The sequence below is a fragment of the Uloborus diversus genome, unplaced genomic scaffold, assembly GCF_026930045.1.
Source record: "Uloborus diversus isolate 005 unplaced genomic scaffold, Udiv.v.3.1 scaffold_225, whole genome shotgun sequence".
NCBI classification, from domain to species: Eukaryota; Metazoa; Arthropoda; class Arachnida; order Araneae; family Uloboridae; genus Uloborus; species Uloborus diversus.
In genome coordinates, this window is record NW_026558379.1 from 152,150 (window position 1) to 176,076 (window position 23,927).

The 23,927-nt window shown below is 33.1% G+C and overlaps 2 protein-coding genes across 2 annotated transcripts in view; one reads left to right on the plus strand and one right to left on the minus strand.

Annotated features, from left to right (window-relative positions):
- Positions 1–116: 116 nt before the first annotated feature.
- On the plus strand, positions 117–13,710 carry LOC129233173 (inositol monophosphatase 3-like). The gene is made up of 5 exons (XM_054867242.1): positions 117–511; positions 850–1,009; positions 4,392–4,487; positions 5,073–5,249; positions 7,048–13,710. The coding sequence occupies exons 1-5, from the start codon at positions 185–187 to the stop codon at positions 7,290–7,292; spliced, it is 1,005 nt and encodes a 334-aa protein (XP_054723217.1). The 5' UTR covers positions 117–184; the 3' UTR covers positions 7,293–13,710.
- A 980-nt stretch (positions 13,711–14,690) lies between these two features.
- Positions 14,691–23,927, minus strand: part of LOC129233174 (serine/threonine-protein kinase ICK-like) — a gene marked incomplete at its 5' end in the record, with an annotated part of 48,667 nt that continues 39,430 nt past the window's right edge. Inside the window, 1 exon segment of the mRNA XM_054867243.1 lies at positions 14,691–17,491. Within this exon segment, the coding sequence (XP_054723218.1) occupies positions 17,479–17,491 (13 nt within the window). The 3' untranslated portion in view covers positions 14,691–17,478.

Genomic DNA, 23,927 nt, shown 5'->3' on the forward strand with positions numbered 1-23,927 from the left:
TAAGTAATCCGACAGTCAACTGTTTTTAGACATGCCTTATCGTGCATTTAAATAATAACATGAGGCAAACGCTTGGCATTTCAACTCAGCTCTATACGCAAAGTTTACAAATAAATATGAAAATTTCGTCGGCTTTATAGGAAAAATTATTAATTAAAGAAAATCGCGATCTGTATTTCCAAAAATGAATTTGCCATTCATAAGAATAAATCCCCTTGGGATGGTAGTTTTATGTGGTTGCTTTTTGTTTCTTATTTATATTTATGCCTCAAACTGGAATGATAAATCAAATGATACAACTTTAATCAGTTTAAAGCATTTACTTGCAGTTAGCGTAGATGCTGCCGAGCTTGGGGGCTTAAAAGTTCGAGAAGTTCGTCAAAGCTCTGATTTGAAACAGAGTAGTAAAGGGAAAACTAAAGAAGGAGCGAATGATCCATTGACGTATGGAGATATACTGTCTCACAAAACTATGCTATACAGTTTGAAAAAAGCATTTCCGAACTTGAAGGTAAACTTCAGTTCTATAAATGGCCATATTAAATATGCATAATTTACTACATAAGCATTTTCAGCTAAATTTATTCTCAATGAATTGAAAGCTGTTCATATGAGCTTGCATGATTTAATGTTAATTTTGTTTAGAATTAATAAAAGGTGTGATGTTTAGGAGCAAATCAAAATGTGTGTCAATGTTTCTGGAAGCAGGAGCTTCTGCTAATTGGATAGATTTTGTTGCTGTACTTTTGCTCTAAAATAGTTGAAAATGACCATTCAACCTTTGATCTTGTCAATAACGACAATAAACTTTTTTTTGGAAACATGTCTAAAATTCTGAATATTTCCTAGGTCATTTCTGAAGAGCATGATGATAAAATTGAGCCCCATGATATTGGGCCGCCAGTTTCTGTGTGGGGTGCTGTCGATAAATTTCCTGGTGATGTCCTTGTGCCAACAAAAGACATTGTAGTGTGGATTGACCCTCTTGATGCTACACAAGAATACACAGGTTAGAAAAAATGCTGTGAATCATGTAAAAAGGTATCGATGCACTAAGTGCACTAGGATTCATAACCTTCAACTGATTTTGTGTAAGAATGTATGATAACTTGATGTAAGAATTCTATGTAGAGTAAAAAGTAAGCCAATATGAAAAAATTGCTTTTATTTGAAAGAAGTACAATAACTCCCTATTATCAGTGGAACAGGGTGGCATGGTAAGGTGCCATTCCCCATAGGTACATAAGGATGCTTTTGGCCCCAAAGCAGAATACTACTTAATTTGCGACATACGTCGCAGAACAGATGCCTGAGCTGCAGTACAATTCTGTTCAAATGTGATAGGAAAACTCAGATAAGTTTTTTGCAGAAATTCTACAGATTTCTGAAATGTTTGCAAAAATTCTGCAGATTTTCTGCAAATATCTTCCAACTCAAGGCAGACAGTGGAGCACAAATTCTGCAGATATCTTTAAATTAGAAAAAAAAATCTAAATTCTCAGAAACTATGATAATTCGGCAAAAGTTTGCGAAAAATGTTGAATTCAATAAGTCATCTGCAGAAACCTCAAATTTACTTTGAACTTAAAGAAATCTGTAGACTTTGTGCAAAATTCTATCTTGAGTTGGAGCATTTTTGTAGAAAATCGGCAATCAGTAGTACAAACATGAAGTATATTGAAGAGCAAAAATACAAACATATTTTTCGGAGCAAAAAATGCTTGGCTTGCATATAAAGCATAGTAATAAAAAAAGAACGTATTATTCACGAATTATGTGCAAAAACAACTGTTTCAGCAAATAATTGTGATTTAGATTTTAAAAAGACTGAAATAAAATAAAATATAAATTCGCTGGGCAAAAAAAAGGAAACAAAATGACGCGGATTTCAGAAGTTGGTGGGTTATAGGTCGGTGGATTTTTGGCACTCCAGTGCACCTGCTTAATTCTAATTCAAAATGTAAAAGCACTGTCCAAAACTTGAATTTGAATGAAAGATCATAAAATGCAGGGCTAATTTAACATTAACTGACTGGAAGGGTAGAGTTAGAATTATCTTAAATCATATGCTATTTGGATAAAGAAACACTTCCCTTGTCATGAAGCGATAAGGAGGAAGGATGACAGCCAGTATTCTTCGCTGGAAATTAGTATAAACATGTCTCCACTATTGAATAAAAAGGGATACAAACCCTGAGGCAAGGAGTAAGGAAGTGATTCTGAGAATTTAGCAGTGGCTTATCAGTAGTATTCCCAAAGTGAAAAGCCCTAGGAAGAACATTGTTTAGTCTCGACAATGCCCAGGCCACTTTTTATCCCTTATGGTAACTGTTATTGGAAGGCATGCTTTTCTCATAGTCAGCTCAATGGCATTCCAAGTTGGGAGGAGAGGGGAGAGGGCAGATATTCGCTATTTTCACTTGGAAGAAAGGCATTGTAGGAAAACAAGGGGACGGGACACTGGCTCCCTTGCTTTTTCTAGTATGAATCTTAAATCAAAAGTGTGCCAGTTCATGAACAAAAAGGCAATCAGGGCGCCAGTTTGGCAATAAAATGGCAAGTTGGGCGCATTCTAAGAATCAAAGGGAAAGTTGAGTGTGGCGGCCTTCCGCCCAAGCCTGGGTGGAGGTCTGATTGCGTACCAAATTTCATCAAAATCAGTAGTGGTGTAGAATGAAATTTTTTCGAAAAGTTACTGATTTTATGTAGAATGACCTATTTTAACCATCTCATTAACGCATTACTTCAGATTTCTATAATACTGGTTACGCTTTGACGACATTTTTAAAAGTATAGTTTTTAGCATTTTTACTTTCTTCTAAAGTGAAATACGTTTAACACAAAAATGCTTAACATGAAAAATTGGTTAACCCGAACTGGTATAGCGATCCGGACTGTATACTGCGCACTTAAACATAAATCTTTTAACACGAAATTCATTTAACATGAAAAAAATTTTTCGATCCTTTCAGCTTCGTGTTAAACGTTTTCCAGTCTATCTAATGTATAGAAAAAAGTATTGGATTCATGCAAATTTTCGAATTTGAACGTTTAGAGGTGTGCTGAGTCCATTTCGACCATTTTTGGAAAATGTCTGTCTGTGTGTCACATATGTGTGTGACCAGTTTTTTGTGGCCACTCTACAGCAAAAACTGCCACATGAAATCGAACAAAATTTGGTACACATATGTGCCCCTATGTGAACTTGTGCCCACAGGTTTTTGGCGTGAATTCCTCCAAGGGGAATGGAGCAATAGGATGTTTCTTGAGTTATGTGTGCCTGCTATTCCCCAAAAAGTAACTGGCGGAATCAACAAAATTTGGTCCATATGTTACCCCTAACAGGTACAGGTGCTGATTCAATTTTGGTGTCAATAGCTGGAATGGGAGTTGAGCTATAGAACGTTTTTGTCGTCAATTGTGACTGCTGTATCTCAAGAAATAATGATTGAAATCAAACAAAAATTTATCGACAAGTAACTCTTAGAGGGTATAAGAGCTGATTCTCTTTTGACGTCAACAGCAGAAAAGGGGGGTAGCGCAATCGAATGTTCTTTCTTTTCCATTGTGAGTGCCATATCTCAAGAAGTAATGCTACGTCCTGGATGAAATTTGGAATAAATGTGAATCAATATATAAATAGGCGTTGGTTCAATTTTGGCGCTAATCGCTCTATGGAGGGCTGATTTATTTATTTGCTTTTTGTGTGAATAAAAATAGCTTTATAATCACAACAATAAGAAAGATAAATCGTAATAGACTGTTGTCTGCGTATTTCACGTGATTTTAATTGTTGGAAAATGACCAGAAAATCGAGACGATTTAAACTTTTTAACTGTTGCCATCTTGTGTTTGTTAACAAATAAATGTTTGTAAGTATTTTAAGCAAGGCTTTTTTCAATTTTCATTCTTTGCTTTGCTTTTGAGATAAATCGAGAATTCCGATGGTCGGCAAGTTTTGGCGTGTGTAATCTCATTTTTGTTGGGAATAATGCTTCCTCGTCAAGCATAGGGAGGGATCAAACTTATAAGAAAGATATAGAAGAAAGTCTGGTGATAGCCACAATGTACTAGTTAGAGATATTTTTGACATAACCAAGGTTAAATGTGTTATGCATCAAAAAACTTTGCCGACCTTGATTTATTTATTGATATTTTTCTGGCAGTTAAGAATCTACAAAAATGTGTCTATTAACTGATATTAATCACAGCAGAAGCATGCATGCTAACAGTTTGCTAATTTTTTTAAGTGTTTCCCATTGTCAAAAGCTCAATTGTATTGGAAATCTAAATTATTATAAGTCTCTTAAATTTAATAAGAAGTTTGTAATTTAATTCCAAAACAAATATTTGTTCAACTTTGATGTAATTTTTTTAATATATATTTTTAGAAAATCTTTTGCAATATGTAACTACTATGGTTTGTGTTGCTGTGAGGGGAAAGCCAGTGATAGGAGTTATACATCAACCTTTCCAGAATGTTACAGGTAAAGTTGCAATAATTAAAGTAACCAACATACAGATTTCAAAACTTGGTTTCTAATTTTTTGATTGTTCACAAAATGTTTTTTTTCCACAAAAAAGGACCCTGAAAAATGGAAAAGTCTACTCAATATAAAGTTTGGGGTACCAATTTTAAAAAGGCAAAATGTTTGTCCTACAAGCTATTATTAGGAAATTAATGAATTTAGCTGATAGTATTTTTGTTTTATTTCATGTTTCCCTTTAATTTTCAGCTCATTTGAATTGATTGATAAATTTAACACATAAAAAATATTGCAATGAAACATTTTTTAACAGTCATTTCCCCCCCCCCTTTTCTTTTCAAATTACTCTTCTCTAAGTTTCACTGCATTGTATTTCTAACACTAAACTAAAATGTTTCTATCTGTGAAAATTAAGCTTTAATAATCAAGTGAGAATTATTCTTGCAAGTGTTAAAAACAAGTAAAATTTGTATTCTTGAGCAATATTTATTCCAACTTGTTTATTATACAAAGTTTTATTGAAAATTGTAAAATTATTTGAAGTACATAAATTATTTGAAACAGCATTTCCATTTATTTTTGCAGTATGGGGCTGGGATGGACGTGGCACTTCCAATCCAAAGCTAGCATCAGCTGCTCAAGCTCATGATCCGAGCAAACCATTTAAGATTATTGTGTCTCGTTCTCACTCCGGTAAAGTAAAAGAGGTAGCCAAAGCAGCTTTTGGACCCGAGACAGAAGTAATCTCTGCTGGGGGTGCAGGTATGTATTTAAAAATGTTCTGTAAAAGCAATCTTTTTTTTTTTTTATTTTGCTAGCATACTACGTGTACTCGTCAATCTATCAAACATTAATATGAGTTTAGCCAGTATTTTTATTCCTGCGATTTTCTTTGGTGAATACTTAAATATTTTTCATGGAAAATATGGGATAAGATTTTTTTTTTTTTTTTTTTTTTGCATTTTCCCCTCCAACTTTAGAGTGAACACATTATGAAATTCAAGTGATTTTAAAAGCCAAAGAACATGGTTTGCATGCAACATTTTTTCGAGGGAGTATTCAAGAACTTTTCAAGGATAAAATGAACTTTGTTAAGGACTAGTTAGGACCATTTGAAAGCATGAACTTTTTTACGATAAAAAATAATGAGCATGGGTTTCAGTTCATAAAAGTTTCAGCATTAAATAAATCTTTTATACCACACAATAAAAGCTTTAAAATCACTCTTTAATTGTGTGAGCAGTAAACATAAGATTGATTACCACTCACCTAAAATAGCAATAAAAGTGGAATATTTGAAAACAAAAGACAAATGTGGCACAGTCATTAATTTAAAAAAAAAAATCAGAAGTGAATTTCAAAATTAATTCAAAAATTTTTTTAGGATAGTGCTATTGGGGAACATTAGATGAAATTTTTTTCCAATGCTTCTTCACTTCATACAAGCCATGATTTTTGAGTCTTTAAAAGGCACATAAGTTTGGCATCTAATACATTATTTTTAGTTGCATGCAATTTAAGAATGCCAATATTTGAAACTGCTGAGTTGGCAAATAACAGCACTGATTGCTTTAGCCAATTTTTTAATTGAAATCAAAAAATAAATAAATGGTTAAAATAAAAAATGAAAAAAGTAAATTCAAGGTAGCATATTGTCGTCTCAGAGCAACAGTAAGACATCTAATCCCAGTAATAACACTAAGCAATCCTACTGTTGCTCTGAGGGGACAATATGTTTATGTAGCCTTCAACTTTTTAAATAGTTTAAACATTTATAAGATGCAAAAGAATTAAAATCTCTTCCACTAAATGCAGTTTTCAAAGAAGCACCAACTTGATGTTGAGTAAATAAGATTTTTATTATTTGAGTAATTAATTGAAAATTCAGTTAATTGGAAGTCTTAAATAAGTCAATTCTTTCAATGCATTAAATTTAATGCAAAAAAAAAAAAAAGTTTCCCAATAGTTTTTGGATTTTTCAGGGGTGGAAAAGTTTGATTTTCAGAATAACTCCTCAAAAAAACCCTTTTTAACAGGGTTTTTTTTTTTTTTTAATGCACCTTTTCAAGGTTTTCAACAGGCCTGTCATTTCAAAATTATTCAGGGGGGGGGGGGGTTCTGTTCACTACATTTTATAAGAGAAAAATTACAAAATATGCACAAAAATTCCGAATTTCATTATATTTCTAATCAAAGGTGGGTCAACTGACCCCTCCCTCCCTGTTCCTCCCAAATGACTGGTCTGGTTTTCAAGCAGTTGAAAATATAACTTTTTATTTCAAGCAGTTTTCATGGTTTTTAAAAGCATGTGAACCTTATGATGCAATGACATGACGAATAGTGTATTTACTATGAGAAAATAAGCAAGTAAAAAACTAAGCATCATAACTTTAATGTTACATTTCAAAACAAAGTTTTTTTCCCTAAGGGAGAGGGTGAAAGAATTTTTAAAATATTTTGCTGTGCTTTAAAGACATGTATGTGCATACAAACAAACTATGTTGGATAATCCATATGTATAACATTCCATCTACTTTTAATCAATTTATTTGTTTTACAGGCTTTAAGTCATTGCAAGTAGCTGAAGGAAAAGCAGATGCCTATATCCATGTAACTCTGATAAAGAAATGGGATATATGTGCTGGCAATGCTTTGTTGAATGCACTGGGTGGCAAAATGACTGCACTGGATGGAACAACTATCAGCTACGGAGATCCGACAAACGTGAAAAACGAAAAGGGCCTTGTGGCTTCCCTACATAATCATGATGACTTTGTGCATAAACTATCCAGTCTTTCAAGTTGATAAGGCAGAATAAGAACTCATTGTTTGAAGTATTTTTCATATTACATTTCATAAGCAAAAGCTTGTGTATGAGTAGAGATCCTTTATATGTATGGTGAATTTTACTACTGTAAAATTCTGCAAAATAATGTTCCACAAGCATAGTACTAAGTTTTAAATGCTTTAATTCATTTGACTAAAAATTCAGAACTTAGCAGCAACATCAGCTAGCGATAACAAGTGGTTGAATTCAACCTCATTCCAATTAACTGTAAGATAGACAAAATCAATTTTATCAAGACAAAAATACAAGGTGTTACTTGTAACTTGTAACTCAATTAATATGCTTTTATAAAAGGTTTTAAAAAAACTAAATTTTTATACACTCCTTCGGTCTTATCAACTAGATTTTTAAAATATCATCTCCCTAATAATGTCTTGAAGAAAAAAAGTTTGACTCTTCTATGACTAAAATTGACTGATTTATGAAGTATTGAAAATCATTACTTTAGAGGATTTTTTGGTCCACCAGATCTCTGGGGGACTGCACTCAAATGGATAATTTTTTAGTATGTGGTAATAATTAGTATCCTACAACCCGTTTATTTTAAATTGCTGTTATGCAATCAATTTTACTCATTGAGCTGTAAAACTTTTTATGGAATACGAGGGGGGACCCAAAAATAACCGTATTTTTGTTCTAAAACATTTATATATTAGTTTATTCACAAAATTTCTTTTGTCTCCTTCAAAGTGTTCACCCTTAGATGCAATACACTTGTTAATTCTTTTTTTCCACTACAGAAGCTCCCCTGGAACTCTCCAACTTTGATCATGTCCAGAGCCCTTTGCAAAGCAGTTTTCACAGCCTCTACCTCATCAAAACGCTTCACTTTAAGAATTTTTTCATCCTCGGGAACAGAAAAAGATCACAGGGGGCTAGGTCTGGCGAATACGTTTAAAGCATCCAAGCCACTCGAAAACTTGTGTAAGGATCATAGCATTGTTCTTGAAAGCTTGTTGAAGCATTTGGTAAGCTATTACGTTGCCGACTTTTCAAGCAGGAAGCAAAATTTCAATTTTACAGTTTGTTCTTTTTAAATCTGCCATAATGAGTTCGCAGGTGGAAAACAACAACACCTGAGAAAAACAACACTATGATCAGATGTTATCAATTAAACTGCCGCCACTTGCACAGCTGGTTTGTGAAGGTCTCTAGAGCCATCTAGCTGGAGAACACTCTACTACATCCATAATTGGCATCACACCATTAGTCCGGTTTCCTTTGGGTCCCCTTTGGTATATTAAGATGTGAAACTTTTCTTGTTAAATATGATGGGTAGAAGGACTGTTAAAATTTAGATTTTACAATTTTTATAGAAAGTTTTTGGTTTACTGAAAGCATAAATTATAATTCGTTGCAGATTTGTAATTAGAAGTAAATGCTCATCTTTAAAGTTTGTTACATAACCAAGGTACTTCATTCATTTAAATAGGAAGGGCACAAAAAAGGGAAAAAAAATATTTTGAGAGTAGAAGAGGTGAAACTCTTATACATAACATAACATAAGGTCATAACATAACATAGCAGTTCAGTTTATTTTCCCTGCATTTTCAATTAAATGACTAAATTTAAAAAAAAATTGTGAATAGATTGAGCAGTAGTCCTTTATACATATGCAGCTGTAAAATTAAGATACCTGATTTTTTTTCCTCATGTATGTGCTGTTGTGAAATTCGATTATTTTATTTTCATTTTATGTTTCATACAACAGAATACATCTTATGTACTTCCATTTTAAAAAGACAATATGGTAATTAGATGGATCTATAGTTTAAATTTTCAAACAAACAAAAATTATTTTTCTTCCCTTTCCCTCTTTTTATTTCTTTCTTTATTTTATTAATTTTTTTATGTATAACAATAAATTTCTACACATTCTGCTAAAATTATATTGTTACTAATTCCACTCGAATCACCAAGCCCAAGTAACAATTGCTAGTCAATTTAAGGCAGTGAAGGACAGCTTCCATTTTAATGGACACCATTTAGGAGAAAGTCCGAATTAGCTCAGAAAGCAAACGATAGATTGAAGCACCATTTTCAAAATTTAGAACCAAACCAGAAGCCGAACAACGCCTGGTTCAGCACCCCCCAAAGGATTTGATTCATGTAGAAGACTTTATGACTACAACATATTTAACGTGTCCCAGTCATCGCTGAAATTCTACTTTTTATTGAACAATATTAACATAAATTTATTGCATTTACTTACTTACCTTGCTTGGATAGCATGAAATAAGAAGTTAAATCACGTTTGAAAATGCTGATGATGTGAACAATGTAAATTTTCCATAAAGTCTCCTTATGAAGGATCTCTAAAATTACTTGTAAGCAGTTAATAATTTTTCCCCTCCAGTTCACAAACTTAAATATTCATTCCCATAAAATATTAACAAGATTTCAATAGTGTTTATTAAATACCTACCTATAGCAAAAATTGGCTGTAGTAAAATCTGAGTCATAGCAGTGGAATTAGTCCTGCAATTACTAAGCTAGAACAATATTATGCTCTGTGTTTCTCTAGGCAACCAACAATTTGGTGATTGACAGTTATTGCTTTAATTAATTAGTATGACTTTATTCATAAGAATAAAACATGCAATTATTAAAATTTGCTATTTAAAATTATTTCTCCAGCAGATATTTATTGCATCATATTATTTAACAATGAAGCTAATATTCAGGGTTTGCAACAGTTATGCTATAATCAAATTTCACTTCTAGTATAGCCCAAAAATTAAAATGAACAATCCAAAATTGAAAACGTGTAATTCAACTATATGTTTATTACAAAACGGTCATTGTGCGCATTTGTAATTCATAATTTAAAATGTTGAACTACCAGTATGCTATGATACAATGCATATTCTGCAATAAGATATCTTCAATTTCTCATTTTGCTTCACAGCAAAAAATAAAAAGAAAATTTATTGATGGCAATGTTGGTGGTATACAAAATTTATGTAAGAGAAAATTCAATCCCTCTCTTCTGAGTTGTTCTTTCAAATAAAAAGAAAATTATAATGAAATGTATAGTGTCTATTATTATGTTATGAACCTACACTGGCGTGAAAAAATTAAGGACGAGACTGGCTTTTCAATATAACTTTGTACAAAAGCTTTCCAAATCAACACATTTAATACCGTAAGATCCCCAATACGTAAGGACATGTGTAATGTAAGCAACACTTACTGAAAGAGAAATCAGAGGGATAAAAAGAAGCTTTATTGAAAAAGTAGCATGGAGCCCAATGTGACTGAAGGCCGAAACATCCCTGTGATGGGTGTCCAGCAAGAAACATCCGGTCTTTAGTAGGGGATATGATCTCCCCCGACTGCTAGACAGGTTTCACAGTGTCTGCCCATGCTGAGAATGAGGGTGCCAATGAGTTGTTGAGGCATTGCTGCCCATTCGTCTTGCAGCGCCAATCGAAGCTCCCGAATCGTTACTGGTGGTAAGGTACGAGCTGCCAAGCGTCTGCCTAGAAAATCCCATACATGCTCGATGGGATTGAGATCCGGAGATCGTGCCGGCCAATCCATACGTTCAATATCCTCACTTTCTAAGAGCTGTTCGGCAGCTACTGTGCGATGACATGGTGCATTGTTGTCCATGAAAAGGAACTGCAGACCCATAGCGCCTCTAAAAAGACGCACATATGGAAGAAGAATCTCGTTATGATAACGGGTCCCGTTGACTGAACCTGCGTCGAAGATGTGAAGGTCTGTAGGACTACCAAGCATGATGCCTCCCCAAACGAGAACACCGCAACCTCCATACCTGTCCCTTTCAATGATGTTCGAGGGATGATTGCGGCTTCCCCGCTCTCTCCAGATGAGTATGCGACGAGAATCGCTACTCAGACTGAATCTGCTCTCATCTGTAAAGAGTACTCGTCCCCATTCATTGTCTCTCCAATTCCGGTGTTCCCGGCACCACATAGAACGCCTTCTCCGATGAGCAGGCGTTAGAGGTACACACCGTATAGGGCGTTGTGCAAACAGACCACCACCATGCAGTCTTCTGGCCACGGTAAAACGCGATATTGGTCGTCCAGTCGCCTGTGTCGTGTGTCTAGCGATTTCTCCCGCTGTCTGCCGCCTGTTTCTTCTGGCCTGTAAGACAATATACCGGTCATCTGCGGGTGTGGTTCCTCATGGACAACCACTACTGAACCCCCGGATAGCTGTTCCTGTAGTCGTGAAACGATGCTGTGAGCAATTCCGAACTTAACAGCCACACTTGTCACACTGCGGCCTTCCTCCACCTTCCCAATGTTTCGACTTCGGGTAAAAGCATCCAGATGCCGTCCAACAGATTGATTATTCGCCATTTCTTGCTGAGGCAGCAACTCGGTGTGATTTTAACTGCTATACGGCGTGCAATCTCTTTGCCAGGAATACTGATCTTACACCGACAATATGCTTTATACTACTCAGACACTCCCCCATTACGTCTGCCTGCATATCTGTGTATGTGCTACCGTACATCACCTTACTTAATCTCCTGATTGGTCTTTCTGTCCGCTCTGCCTCTTCGTTTAGCTGATATGCTAATTTTTCGACTTCGTCCTTAATTTTTGCACACCAGTGTATATCACAATAACTATAGTTCTAAGGGAAAGAGTTAAAAACAAGTTATATTTTAAATGTATGAAAAATATGGTATATGTGCCATTTTAAAGTAGATCTTTGGTTTGCAATATTATTAAATGTGGTGTGCCATAAATTCCTTTGCTGGATTTATTTTAAGCTCTAATCAAGCAACATATGTGAAATTGTCAACAATGTCGTATGAACTTTACAATTAGCTTGAACCTTGATTGGCATGGTGAAGACATGTATAAATTTATGAAGAATCTCATTTTTATGAAAATAAGGTGTTTCGTTTTCTTTCCATTTCTTTGTATAACGTGTTTTACTTGATTCAGAAATGATGAACAAGATGATGAATTTAAACAAGTTTAAAGGGAGCAGCAATTTATAAAATTTAAGTGTGTAAAATGTACTTGATGTGTAATATACTTGCACAAGTTATTAGTAAACCATGTTCACTCATTTTGATAGCTGAGAACTCTTGCTTGAATCCGATTTTGCATCAAGCCATAGGAACGTATTTCTAAAAAAAAAAAAAATTATTTGTAATTTAACAGCGTTAAAAGAATTATTTGTATTCACCAAAAGACCGTTTTTCCGCTCTCCTCTCAAGTCGTGATTATGTGACTTACGTTAGTTTGGCTCTGAGGTACAGAATAATTATAAAATGAGTATCTCTATTTAAAGCTTTCTGTAGCTTGAAGGAATAATCCCAATGAAAAAAAAAAAATTTGATACACTTACTAATCAGGTATATGTAATGTAATATACCAACTAAAGTCTCACGATCATTTTGTGAACAAGGTTTAAGATATTTATAATTTGCTTATTCTTTTAATAAATTTATAAAACAATTGAATATACCAAAAAAAAAAATTTAATGCATCAAACGTTATCAAGAAAACTAAATCTGTAACTTAAATACTGTGCAATAATAATATATGGACACATGAACCATTCGTTTTGACAATCCCAGAATTTTCTCGTGATGTCTAAATGGGCCCATGTATCTCGCATTACTCAAAAACGGTATGCAAACGCTTAGTGGGGTCTAGTTGTGCACCTTCCCTTTTGGTTGCATTTGGATGTCCTAAAAGGGGTCTTTTTCACGTTTTTGGGGGAAATCTGTGTTAATTTCAATGCAAACTCAAGTAATGTTATAATTTGACAAACACTTGGTGATATATCGCCAAGCTTTTAATTGCCAATTTTGGTTTTTGGTGCCAACTTGGCAAAAAAAAATTATTTTTCAAATCTGTTTCTAATTTGGCAATATTTAGAGTTAACCATTGAATCACGTTAAAATTACGGATATTGGAAAAATTGTTCTCTGTAAAACACTTTTTCGCTTTGGTTCGTGCCAAACTAGGAGTGAAAATATTTAAGCATTTCCTTGCTCACTCTAAGGCACTATTATCATTAAATTGCCGTAAAAAGAAGTCATGTGATGCACGCATCAGCTAGTTTAACTCTGTGATTCAAACAAGTGCAAAATTCAAACCCGTAAGTAGGCTTTCAGTGAAAAGTTTTTCTATGTCATGCTGCATAGCAGCACCTACCAGGGCTAATAGTACCATCTCTTACCCCAAAACAAATGAGGTGTACTGGTTATCTCTTAATATTTTTATTTTGGCATTTGCATCCCTTATGCTTCAAATTGATGTTCAACTTGTTTCCCTACAGAATTCTAATTTTGAAAACTTTGTAAAAATAAAAAATATCTAAAACCACTGAATTTGAATGTAAGTTTTGTTGAATATTTGAAAAAATAAATATTGTTTTCATCACATGTTTTAATAATTTTGTTCAAATCTAGAAGTAAAAGTAATTAAATCCAACTTGTTGCCAAACAATTAGCAGATTAAATGCTGCTGCGAATTATTCCAAATGTAAAGTCAATAATTTAACTTCACCGAAACTACTCAGATAGTGAAGTTTAGTTTTTTTATGTTTTGATAAAAGTTTCTTATTTGTGCCATTCTAAAGTCTTGCAATTTTGATGTGGTTTTACATACAGCTGAAAATTCTAAATTAAAGTTTTTATATGTAAGCAAATTTTTGTATAAAAAAATTAAAGGACTAGGCACAGAAAGTAATTTATTTAAAACAGTAATGATAGCTTTATGAGTTAACAATATCTTCAAGATATTTTACAATGTCATGAGTAGTGATATAGTTAAACAAAATTCTTAATTAAAATATCAGTACAATCCAAATGAGTGAAATGACAAAAATTAATAGCATGAATTTTCAATCAAGGGTAAAACTGAAAAAAGCATTCAATGCAATTGATATTTTAATATTTCTTGAATGTAAGGCACATAAGTATATTCAGTCACATTAAAATCTTGATATTTTCAAGATTGAGCATTTTTACCATCAATTACGGATTATCTGAAAATTTATTTCACTTATTTTGAAATAAACTGATAAAAACATAAAATGGCCAAATCATGGTTTAAAAAAAAAAAGCCTAATTTATCTACATTACACAGAACAGTACACAGAAATTTAATAAATTCGTACCAAGTAATTTTGGATTATACCTTATTTTGACATACAACTCATAACGGTTTTGTTTGTACTCCCCAAAAAGGTAGGAAACAATAAAATGCAAGGTTAACTGCCACAAAATAATCAATTAGAAAAAAAAATTCTACTTCAACAACAAATTTTCCATACCATTTATTGTATTTATGATACTATAAATAAAAAAATAAAACAAATACAGAAGTGAACTTGAAAGAAGGATTTTAAAAAAAAAAACTACTTATTTTCAACTACGGACCTTTCACTAATACACCAAGCTTAGTCATAGACAGTGGTGCCGGGTTTGAAAGTCAGTGGGGGTGCTCAAAAAGAGTTCAGGGGAGTAGGGGGGATAAGTAAGGCAAATTTTAGAATGTAACTTTTAAGAAAATGTGCTTTAGTTTTTTAAAGAGAAATACTTGATGGAAAATATCAATTTTTACTTTCAGTTTTGATCACGGTATAATTCCACTAGTAGAAAAAATTAACATAAATGTTAAAACAGTATTTTACCTGAGAAAATATTAGTGAGTCATAAGTTATAGAAACACAATTTAGTGAGACCAAACTAAATATTTTTAAAAAATCAAATTTGTACTGATATTTTTAAATTATGAGAGAAATTGAAATATTAAGTACTAAGGTTAATATTTTTGCAAGGTGAAAAAAGACATTTGTTGAATACTTGCAGAATCAACATCGAATTAGGTATTTGTACACCTCATACTGCATAACAGAATCATAATACGTCTACAAAACACTTAATCGAGTGTGTTTGAGTTTTTGTCATTTGTTCTTTATTTTAATACACAGTACGTGTTGCATAAATGGATTTCATCCAAGATTCTTTATATTTTATTTTGAGTACACTTCTTTCCCCTTCCTATTGACATAAATAATGTAAACCAACAGAAAAGTCTGCTCAATTGAGCGGTAGAAGAAAAAGTTTAATAAAAACTGAAATATATATTTTTTTTTCTTGAAAAAATTATGATTCATGTCTTATCGTTTTGTCTTGCTTGCAAATATCATGACTGTAAAGAGCAATGAATTACACCCATCAAATAATTTAGAAATTTAACAAGTGAAGAAGAATAATAGGGCGTGAGAATAAACACTTCTTGGAAATTTCGGAATGCTTTTATAAAACGGGTGTTTAAAATAAGTTTTTTTTTTTTTTTTTTTTTTTGAAGTAGCCTTCAAACATTTTCATTTGTTCAGAAAAAATACATAAAATTTAAATACTGTCAGCACGACTTAATCGAATATCGTCTATCGGGGAAAATTTTATTTACCTTTCTAAATTGACAACATTTGTCTTGAAACATAATAATAATAATAGATCAATAGCTATGTAAAGGAAATATGTTATTGCTAAAACGTTTTTGAAATAAGCTAAATAAACAACAAAATATTTCAATAGTTTGTTTTTGTATTACAAGTACGTATGAAAATTATAAAATGTCATTTACAACTTGAGGTTTTAAATCTTTGTTTTGGCACCTTTTTTCAGTAAGTTATTTTTTTTTTAATTCCATAATAGGGGATTGCTTGCTCTAAGTCTTTTGGGAACACTTTTCTGACTCCCTTTTTCCCCTCCTCGTCTACCGTATCTTACATTTAATATTTATCATCATCTAAAATGAGAATATTTATTTGTGCTATTTAATTTAATTATTGACTGCACTATTTTTTTTTTTTTTTTTTTTTTTTGTAATGACAAAGACAAAAGAAAATTGATAGAATAGTGGAAACATTTTGATGGAATATGAATGCTGTTTTTCTCGCCCGTTGTCAGCAATAAATATCACTTTATATTTTCACGTCAATAATTGTTTTTACTTTAATTTCTCTCTAATTTATTTAAAATTTTTCTCAACAAAAATATTTACAAAAGCTGATAAATATTATTTGATTATCCGAGGAAATTATTTGATTAAACAGGGATCTTTAACATTGCGTCTAGGGGAAAATATTCGGTTCTGGGAGGTTTCATTTGTATAAGCGGGGTATTCGTTTATCCGTTACCCGATTAAGCGGGGCTGACAGTATATCAAATAAATGATTAAAAACACTTAAGGGATGAATAAGTTTGAATAAATTTCATGAAAGGTTAGGATTTTTTACTTTGGTGGTGGGATGAAATATAAAAAAAAAGCTCATTGAAAATAAAAAAAAACAAGCAACTTTTGTGGCTGCCAATCTGTAGCCTAAAGGTCATCCTTATTTAGGAAATAGATTTTTAATTTCGGTCCCTTTTTTCTTTTGCCTGCTGTGCACACCCACAAATATATTGGGGGTGCTGGAGCACAACAGCACCCTCAGACTCCACGCCCCTGGTCATGGATAAACTGCAGTTATTCAGAGTTTAAAAAAAAGCTAACAAACATAATGCAGATAAAGTAAAATGTTACACAGAATTTTTAACAAGCTGCCTTTGATTTCAAAATACCTTACTCAACAATGTTTTTTGAGTAATAAATTTGTTAATGCTATATTGTCAAAATAAGGTATACTAATAACATCAATACGTCAATCAATAAATAATTTTGCATAAAAAAATAAATAATAAGACAATATAAAAGTTGTGTAGATAAATTACATTTGAATGAATTTATAAGTAAGATTGAAGTTTTTTTTTTTTTTTTTTTTTTTTTTTGTGGAATTTTATGAGCTAGATACCTATTTATATTTTTAAGACCGAAAAGAAAAAAAAAATGTTCACAAAAATAAAAGCAAATGTTCTACAAACATATATACAAATTAAAAAATCTTTGTTATGAGAGATAAAACCAATTGTTCACTTTTGGCAATATTTTGAATGAAAATTCCTGAATTTTTGCATCACAGCACCATGACGAGATTTGATATTGACACAGTTCTCAATATTCTGTCTTTTCATCCTCTTGGAGCAAAAATTATCGGAGCTCTTCGAAACACTGGAGTCAGAAAATGACTAGACTCGAGACCCACTGTCTCAAAAGGGAGCTGGACGGGAAAGTGGCAGTGGCTGCTTTTTCAATTCAAATACCTGTAGAAATTTTACATTTTGAGTATAAAATGAATAATGATTAATACTACTCAGTTATTTACCTCCTTCTCCTCCTCTTCCGTTCTAGGGGAAGAGATGAAAAAGAAAGTTTGAAAAAATTTTATTGCTTTCATGTGAAACGTGATGCTTGAAGTTAAATTCAAAAATCTATAACTAGTAAAAACATCTTTAATTCTGTAAAAGTCATACAAGTTTAAGATCAATTGTAGAGACTTTCACAATGTTAATGCTCTTAAGTAACTAATTTCTATGTTTCTATTTGTTGAAGGTTTTTCAACAATGATAAGCGTTATACTTGTTCTAAAGACCCCTTTGAAAAAGCTATTAAAACACAAAGCTCGGGTAACATGAAAAATTATACAAAATAAATAATTTAAGCATGAACTTCTCTTGCATATGTGATACAGGATTTGAGCTTACTACATTCACTGCCAAAAGTTAAGCACGGAGAAGGAAAATGCGAAAAAATAGATAAGTACTTCTTTGATTGACAAAAAATGCAGCAGGATAGTAGCAAATATGTCTATGCAATAAAAAAAAATTCCATTCGGAGATGAAAACAATAGTAAATTTCATAAATTATAAAATGGCGTCCTTTTGGAGTCATTTACAAAATGTTGTTTAAGTTCAAACAAACAACAAAAACTGACATTAATAGGGCGTGTGAGCACCTCTCATCTGCGTAGAAAATTCAGTGTCTAACCATGCTCCTTATGAGGTGATTAAACTCCACAGAGTCGAGTAATTGCTATTCCTCCTGTAGAGCAGTTTCCAACTATGTGAGAGTGGAATTTGGTGGGGATAGTGTACACACTGCACGGCCGAGGGCATCCTACAGATTTTCAATGGAATTAAGTTCGCCAAGTACGCCGGCCAGTCCATACGCGCAATAACCTCACTCTCCAGGTAGTCATCAACAATAACGGCTCTATGGAGACACAATTATTGACCATTAAAACGAAAGCAGGACCCACAGCGTACAATCTCACAGTGGAGTCTAGGACTTCATCCTGACACCGTATTGCCGTCACAGAACCTCGTCTGTAGATGTGCAGGTCGATACAATACCCCAACAAAATCCCTGCCCAGACCATGATACTTCCTCCGCGGAATGTGCAATGTTCGACAATGTTCTGGGACATTTTACATGTGCCTTGCTATCCCCAGACCCTTACACACTTGTCATCGGGTTGCAGAGCAGCAGCTAATATTGACTCATCTGTGAACATAACAATTCCCCAATCAGACATGTTAGTGGCACCACTTAAATCGTGGCCCACTGGATTGGACGGGGAGAGGAGCACCAACTCGTGGTACCCGGTCATACAACCCATTCATGTGTAGCCTTCAGCGCACAGTAGTGGCAGATATCGTCTTACCAATGGCTGCTGCAACCATAGGTGTCACACGTGTGGAGGTTCCTCTTCGGTTCGCTTGGCTACAACAGCAATATATTGAACTTCCTAAGGCTTCGTAACCATTTGGCGACCAGTCACAGGTCTTCGGACAACTGTTTGACTCGTTAGAAATTGTTTCCATAACCGTGAAATGACGGAGTGATGTACGCCAAAGAAACGAGCATCATCTGTGATTAATTGTGCTGTTTCAATGCGTCTGGCAGCACGCCTTTCTTCAGAATCTTCCATTCGTCTTCTGAAAGCCACACAAACATATCTGTCTTAAAAACAAATCATACGAAAGTTCGAAACACCTTTTATCGCACTTACAAATAACTCCTGTAACCCTGCACGCAGCTGTCTTCTTATATGACTGCCTCTTTTGCTTATATCTCAACACAAAACCCTGAGATTGGCTCTTACCTAACTTATTTGCATACTTCTATTTACTCCTTCAGTGAGTTGCAGTCTCTTCAATTCGAATTGACTTCCGAAAATTTACATTTTCCTCTGTGCTTAGCTTTTGGCAGTGAGTGTACTTATTGTCAAATGGCAACAATTTAATGTAAACAAACTGGCGTTGAAAGTTTCCAATTTCAAAACTTTTGATTGAATTTGGTTAGTAGCGCATGTTTTTGCAATGTTTGATAACTTTTCAATGAAACTTCGAAATATAGTTGGAAAAAATCGGAAAGAAGCTCGCTGTGTGACTGAAATCTGTATTTGGTCAGAGGAAAGAGATATAAATGTAGCTGTAGTTCTTGGTTGAAAAAACTTTAGATTTGTAAGAAACGGATTCCTGTTTTATTTTTAATTTTTTTATTTTAAGGTAGCAAAAATAGCAGATTTATGCAAGAATTTGACAAATATAGTTTACAACTTGATTTTAAATAGAATATGGTAATAAATTTGTAATATTTACTCAAGATATCAGACCTCTAGCCAGCCTTTTCAAGTCATTAGAGAAAAATGCGTGCTTTTTACTAATAGTCTATAAAATATTTCCAAACAATTCAGAAAAAAATAAATGCATTATAGTATCTCATCAAAACAAACAATATTTACAGTGGAACTTTTGGCTACAAAGCATTTTTATTCTAATCAGGACTTCCAAATCAGTTTTAATGTTCCTGTTTTAATTGGAGCATTAACATGGGTTGCTTTTTTGCATTTTCTAAATAAATCAAGCAATATGTTTCAATACAAAATAAAAACTTGCTACTGTACATTCCAACATTTTTTTGAATAGGGATTGTAACAAACCCTTAAATATGAGTGAAAATAGGAACTTAAACTTTTTTCAAGAACTTAAAATGCAGCAAAACAAGCTTATGAGAAAAATTTTAAACCGCCGATCCAAATAAATACAATTTTCTTTAAACTGCACAACTTTTCAGAAGTAAAAAATGAGTTGCATATTTAAAAAAAAAAAAAACATATTTCTGCTTTGCAAATATAACAGCCTGCTTTTTCTAGTTAAATTTTTGACATTGTTTCTCATGTTTCCACCTTAATTCAAGGAGCTTTCTTCAAGCTTTTAGAAGAAAAAGTTATTCACAGAGGAAAAAAAAAAAAACTAGCAGAGTCCTTGAAAATGCAGCTGCGATGCAAAAAACTTGAAGGCAGGATATTGCTCTATAATCATTACGAAGCCTATTCGAGAATGACAATAAAATTGCATAATATGAAATTTAATACAGTGAAACTTCTATGAGCGACCACCTCTATATAGCAACCACCTCCATTAACGACCACTTTTCTGAGGCACCAATTTTCTCCCGTATATGACGAATGTTAAAATACCTCTTGGAAAGACCACTGAAACCTCTCACAACGACCAGAAAGTTGTGAACCTCAGCATTAACAAATATAGGAATTTTTCTTTCGAAAACTCAAAAAGAGTGACAAAGGAAAAGCAATAGAACATTTAGTTTGTACACAAATCAGTTTTCTTATATTAACAAAGGTGGAAGGAAACCAGAATACGGGAATAAAATCTATTCTCCTGTGGGTTCAAACATGTTCCTTTCTTGCCCTCTCTGTTTGGAACCTCAAAAATTTCACAAAAAGGAGGGCGTTATTTTTGGACCCTTGGGAAGCTAAGGTGGCACATGCAAGTCAAGCGGGCGCCTGTCATTGAGGGCGGTTGATAAGAATAGAACTTCTTCAAAAGGTTGTTTCTTGGAATTTCTTGATTACTTATGGGAGAGGGGTGGGTGGGGGAGAACGGAGCATTCCTAGTTTTGGACAAAATTTATTTTTAGCACATTTGAATAGCTCAAGAATTGGTTTCAGTGAAGTTGCATTCCGCAATTCATCACCATACATCACAGTCAAAATTCTGAAAAAGCGGGTTATCTCATGCTCAAGAAAAGTGTAGAAGTTGTCAACTTACACAAAAAAGGAAGATCAGAAAGGAAATTAATGTAAAAAGTATATTTTATATAAAACAATGAAAAAAAAAAGATTTCTTTATTTAAATATATTTTTATCATAATGTTCTTAATTAATAAACTGCAGGAAGAAGAAAAAAACAGCTATTGGTGCTGCATTTGCATGTTCGAAAATGACCTCTAAGAGTGACCAACCTCCATTAACGATCACTTTTTTTAGGAAACAAGGGTGGTCACTCCAGAGAAGTTTCACTACTTATTCTAATATGCAAATATATTGATGTATTCTGAATACCTTAATATATATATTTCTTCTGTGCGGATGTTTGTAACCATAAAGCTTTTAAACGGCTGGACCAGATCAAATTTTTTGTGCGTAATTGTGTCGAGCGTGATTAAGAAGCGTGATGGATCGAATCGGAAACTATTTTGTTAATTTATTTATTTATTTATTTATTTAAACATTGGGTGATTATGACTCTAAAATGATTAATGTTTATTTTAACCTAATGTTGAGGGGGAATTGAAATAACTATTTGGCCCGCTGCCAAAGGACAAAAAGAAATTCAGCTCTGCTCTTGTAAGGAAAATTTCCTTTTGTGATGTGTCAATTAAGAATAAACAAAACCTAGAGAGAGAGAGAGAGAAGCCTTCATTTCTCTTGAAAGCATCTCTTTTAGGTCCCGTTATGTATTTTAAAGTAAAGTACTGGAAGAAATCGGATTTCTTTCACTAGGTTCAGGCAAAACGGGTATTTTTCGTCGTAGTTAAACCAAGTGACCCGGATCGGTGTTTTATGTTTTCCTAACCAAATGATCAGAAAGAACCATACCTAACAACATTTGTTTCTCGGTTCAAATCCATCTGAGTTTTGGCACCAAAGGCAAGAATACTTTAAGGATTATCAAACTAATCAGTACATTATTAAAGGAAAAGATGGTGGAATTTAAAGACAAAACAAATTTTATTTTCGTCCAGATAATTTAAAACAGGGTAGTTCTGTACACACAAGATCTGTGCAGTGGAAGATTTTTATCTTTGGTGGAAAGAACAAATTAGGCAATAGATGAAGTTTTCGTTCAAAAGATCGGACCACTAATCCATTGGAGTTCGATCGCTCACTAATCGGCTGGATTACAGAATGTGGTGGCTTGGCGACTTTGCCCATGAACAATAGAGTTGCGTGATTATTTGTTTACTACTGTTAATGTAATTTATTGTATTTTTTGTTTATTTGGCAAAATATTTTAAATTGCAAAGAATTGTTTTGAGTTTTTAAAGGCTGTTTAGTCATTTTATTTGAAGAACGTGTTTATTTTACATCTGAGGGGGGGGGGGATGATTTTCCCTCAATCAGGGAATTGTTTTTACCTTTATAATTTTTTTCAAACGATATACTTTCGATTGTTTTATTCTTTTTCATATGGGGGATGTTGCAGTGGGATTTCCCGTTTGTTCTAGATGGGTAGTTAGTTTTTTATACTTAATATCTGAGGATGATTTTTATCCTTTAAGTATGGCTGAAGGAACAAACCATACAATTTATGAAGACCTTTCAAGTACACGAGAAAAAATAGTTGATAAAACAACTGCTCAGTGGGCATTAGATAAATCAAGTGTAATAAATATACTCATTTTGACACCAAGCAGCTTAAAACATTTTCTTTTTACTTATTTTTTTCAACAAAACAGTTCAAACACTTATGAGAATTTATTGAAATTTTTTAACTTTCCCATTTACAAAGTTTGAACAATGTCTGTTAGGTCCTCTAGTTATTTTATGAATTTGAAATGATCTGTATAACACTAGACCTGTGGATCCAAAGTGTGCATTATAACTATCTTCTAGGGCTAGGTACCAAAAAATAGCAACTTTAGCAAAATTACCTTTTATGCTCTAGGAAGAAACTTAATTTTCATTGAAATTAAATATGCATACAGCACATATACATTTTCTAGAGTAATTCAATAACTCAAGGTTGCAGGTTACATCAATGACAAAAAATTGCACAGTAAACAGAATGTTCTAATCACAGGGTTCATACTCTATTCGGATGAAAAAATTCCATGACTTTTCCAAGACTTTTTCATGACTTCATAAAAAAATTTCATGACCTTGTTACATGAAGAGAATAGTACTATTTAATTTCAAACTGGAAATTTTTTGGAAATGAGCATTAGCGAAACTTCTACGTGAATGCTTCTACCTCATCGAAGCACTTACTTGTGATTGAAAAAATATCAGTGTACACCTAAAAACTAAACTATTCTTATTTGTCTTCATCATATAACTTTTAGTAAAGTTAGTAAAACTACAGTGAATGAAATATAACGGTGCTTAAATGTTAATAATCTTTATAAACAGGTAGAATGATAATGAATAGGACAAAGTTGAATCAGTCATTACTAAGTTTCACTACATTTTCTTCAAAAATTGTCTTTTAGCATCAGCAGTGCATTTAAGCATACACATAACTTGACAGTACTTTGGTTCATTAAAGAAAAGCCATTTTTTAGTAAATTCATGTTTCTAAACCAGATGTTTATATTTAAAAAAAAAGAAAGAAAAACATTCAGTAGCGAATAAATCTTCTGATTCAAATGTACTTGTTTACTTATTTGCAC

Excerpts from the sequence above, each read along its gene's own strand:
- LOC129233173 (XM_054867242.1), top strand. The coding sequence starts at position 185 with ATGAATTTGCCATTCATAAGAATAAATCCCCTTGGGATGGTAGTTTTA. Across the intron at positions 512-849 it reads AAGCATTTCCGAACTTGAAG|GTCATTTCTGAAGAGCATGA; the intron begins GTAAACTTCAGT and ends AATATTTCCTAG. Across the intron at positions 1,010-4,391 it reads TGCTACACAAGAATACACAG|AAAATCTTTTGCAATATGTA; the intron begins GTTAGAAAAAAT and ends ATATATTTTTAG.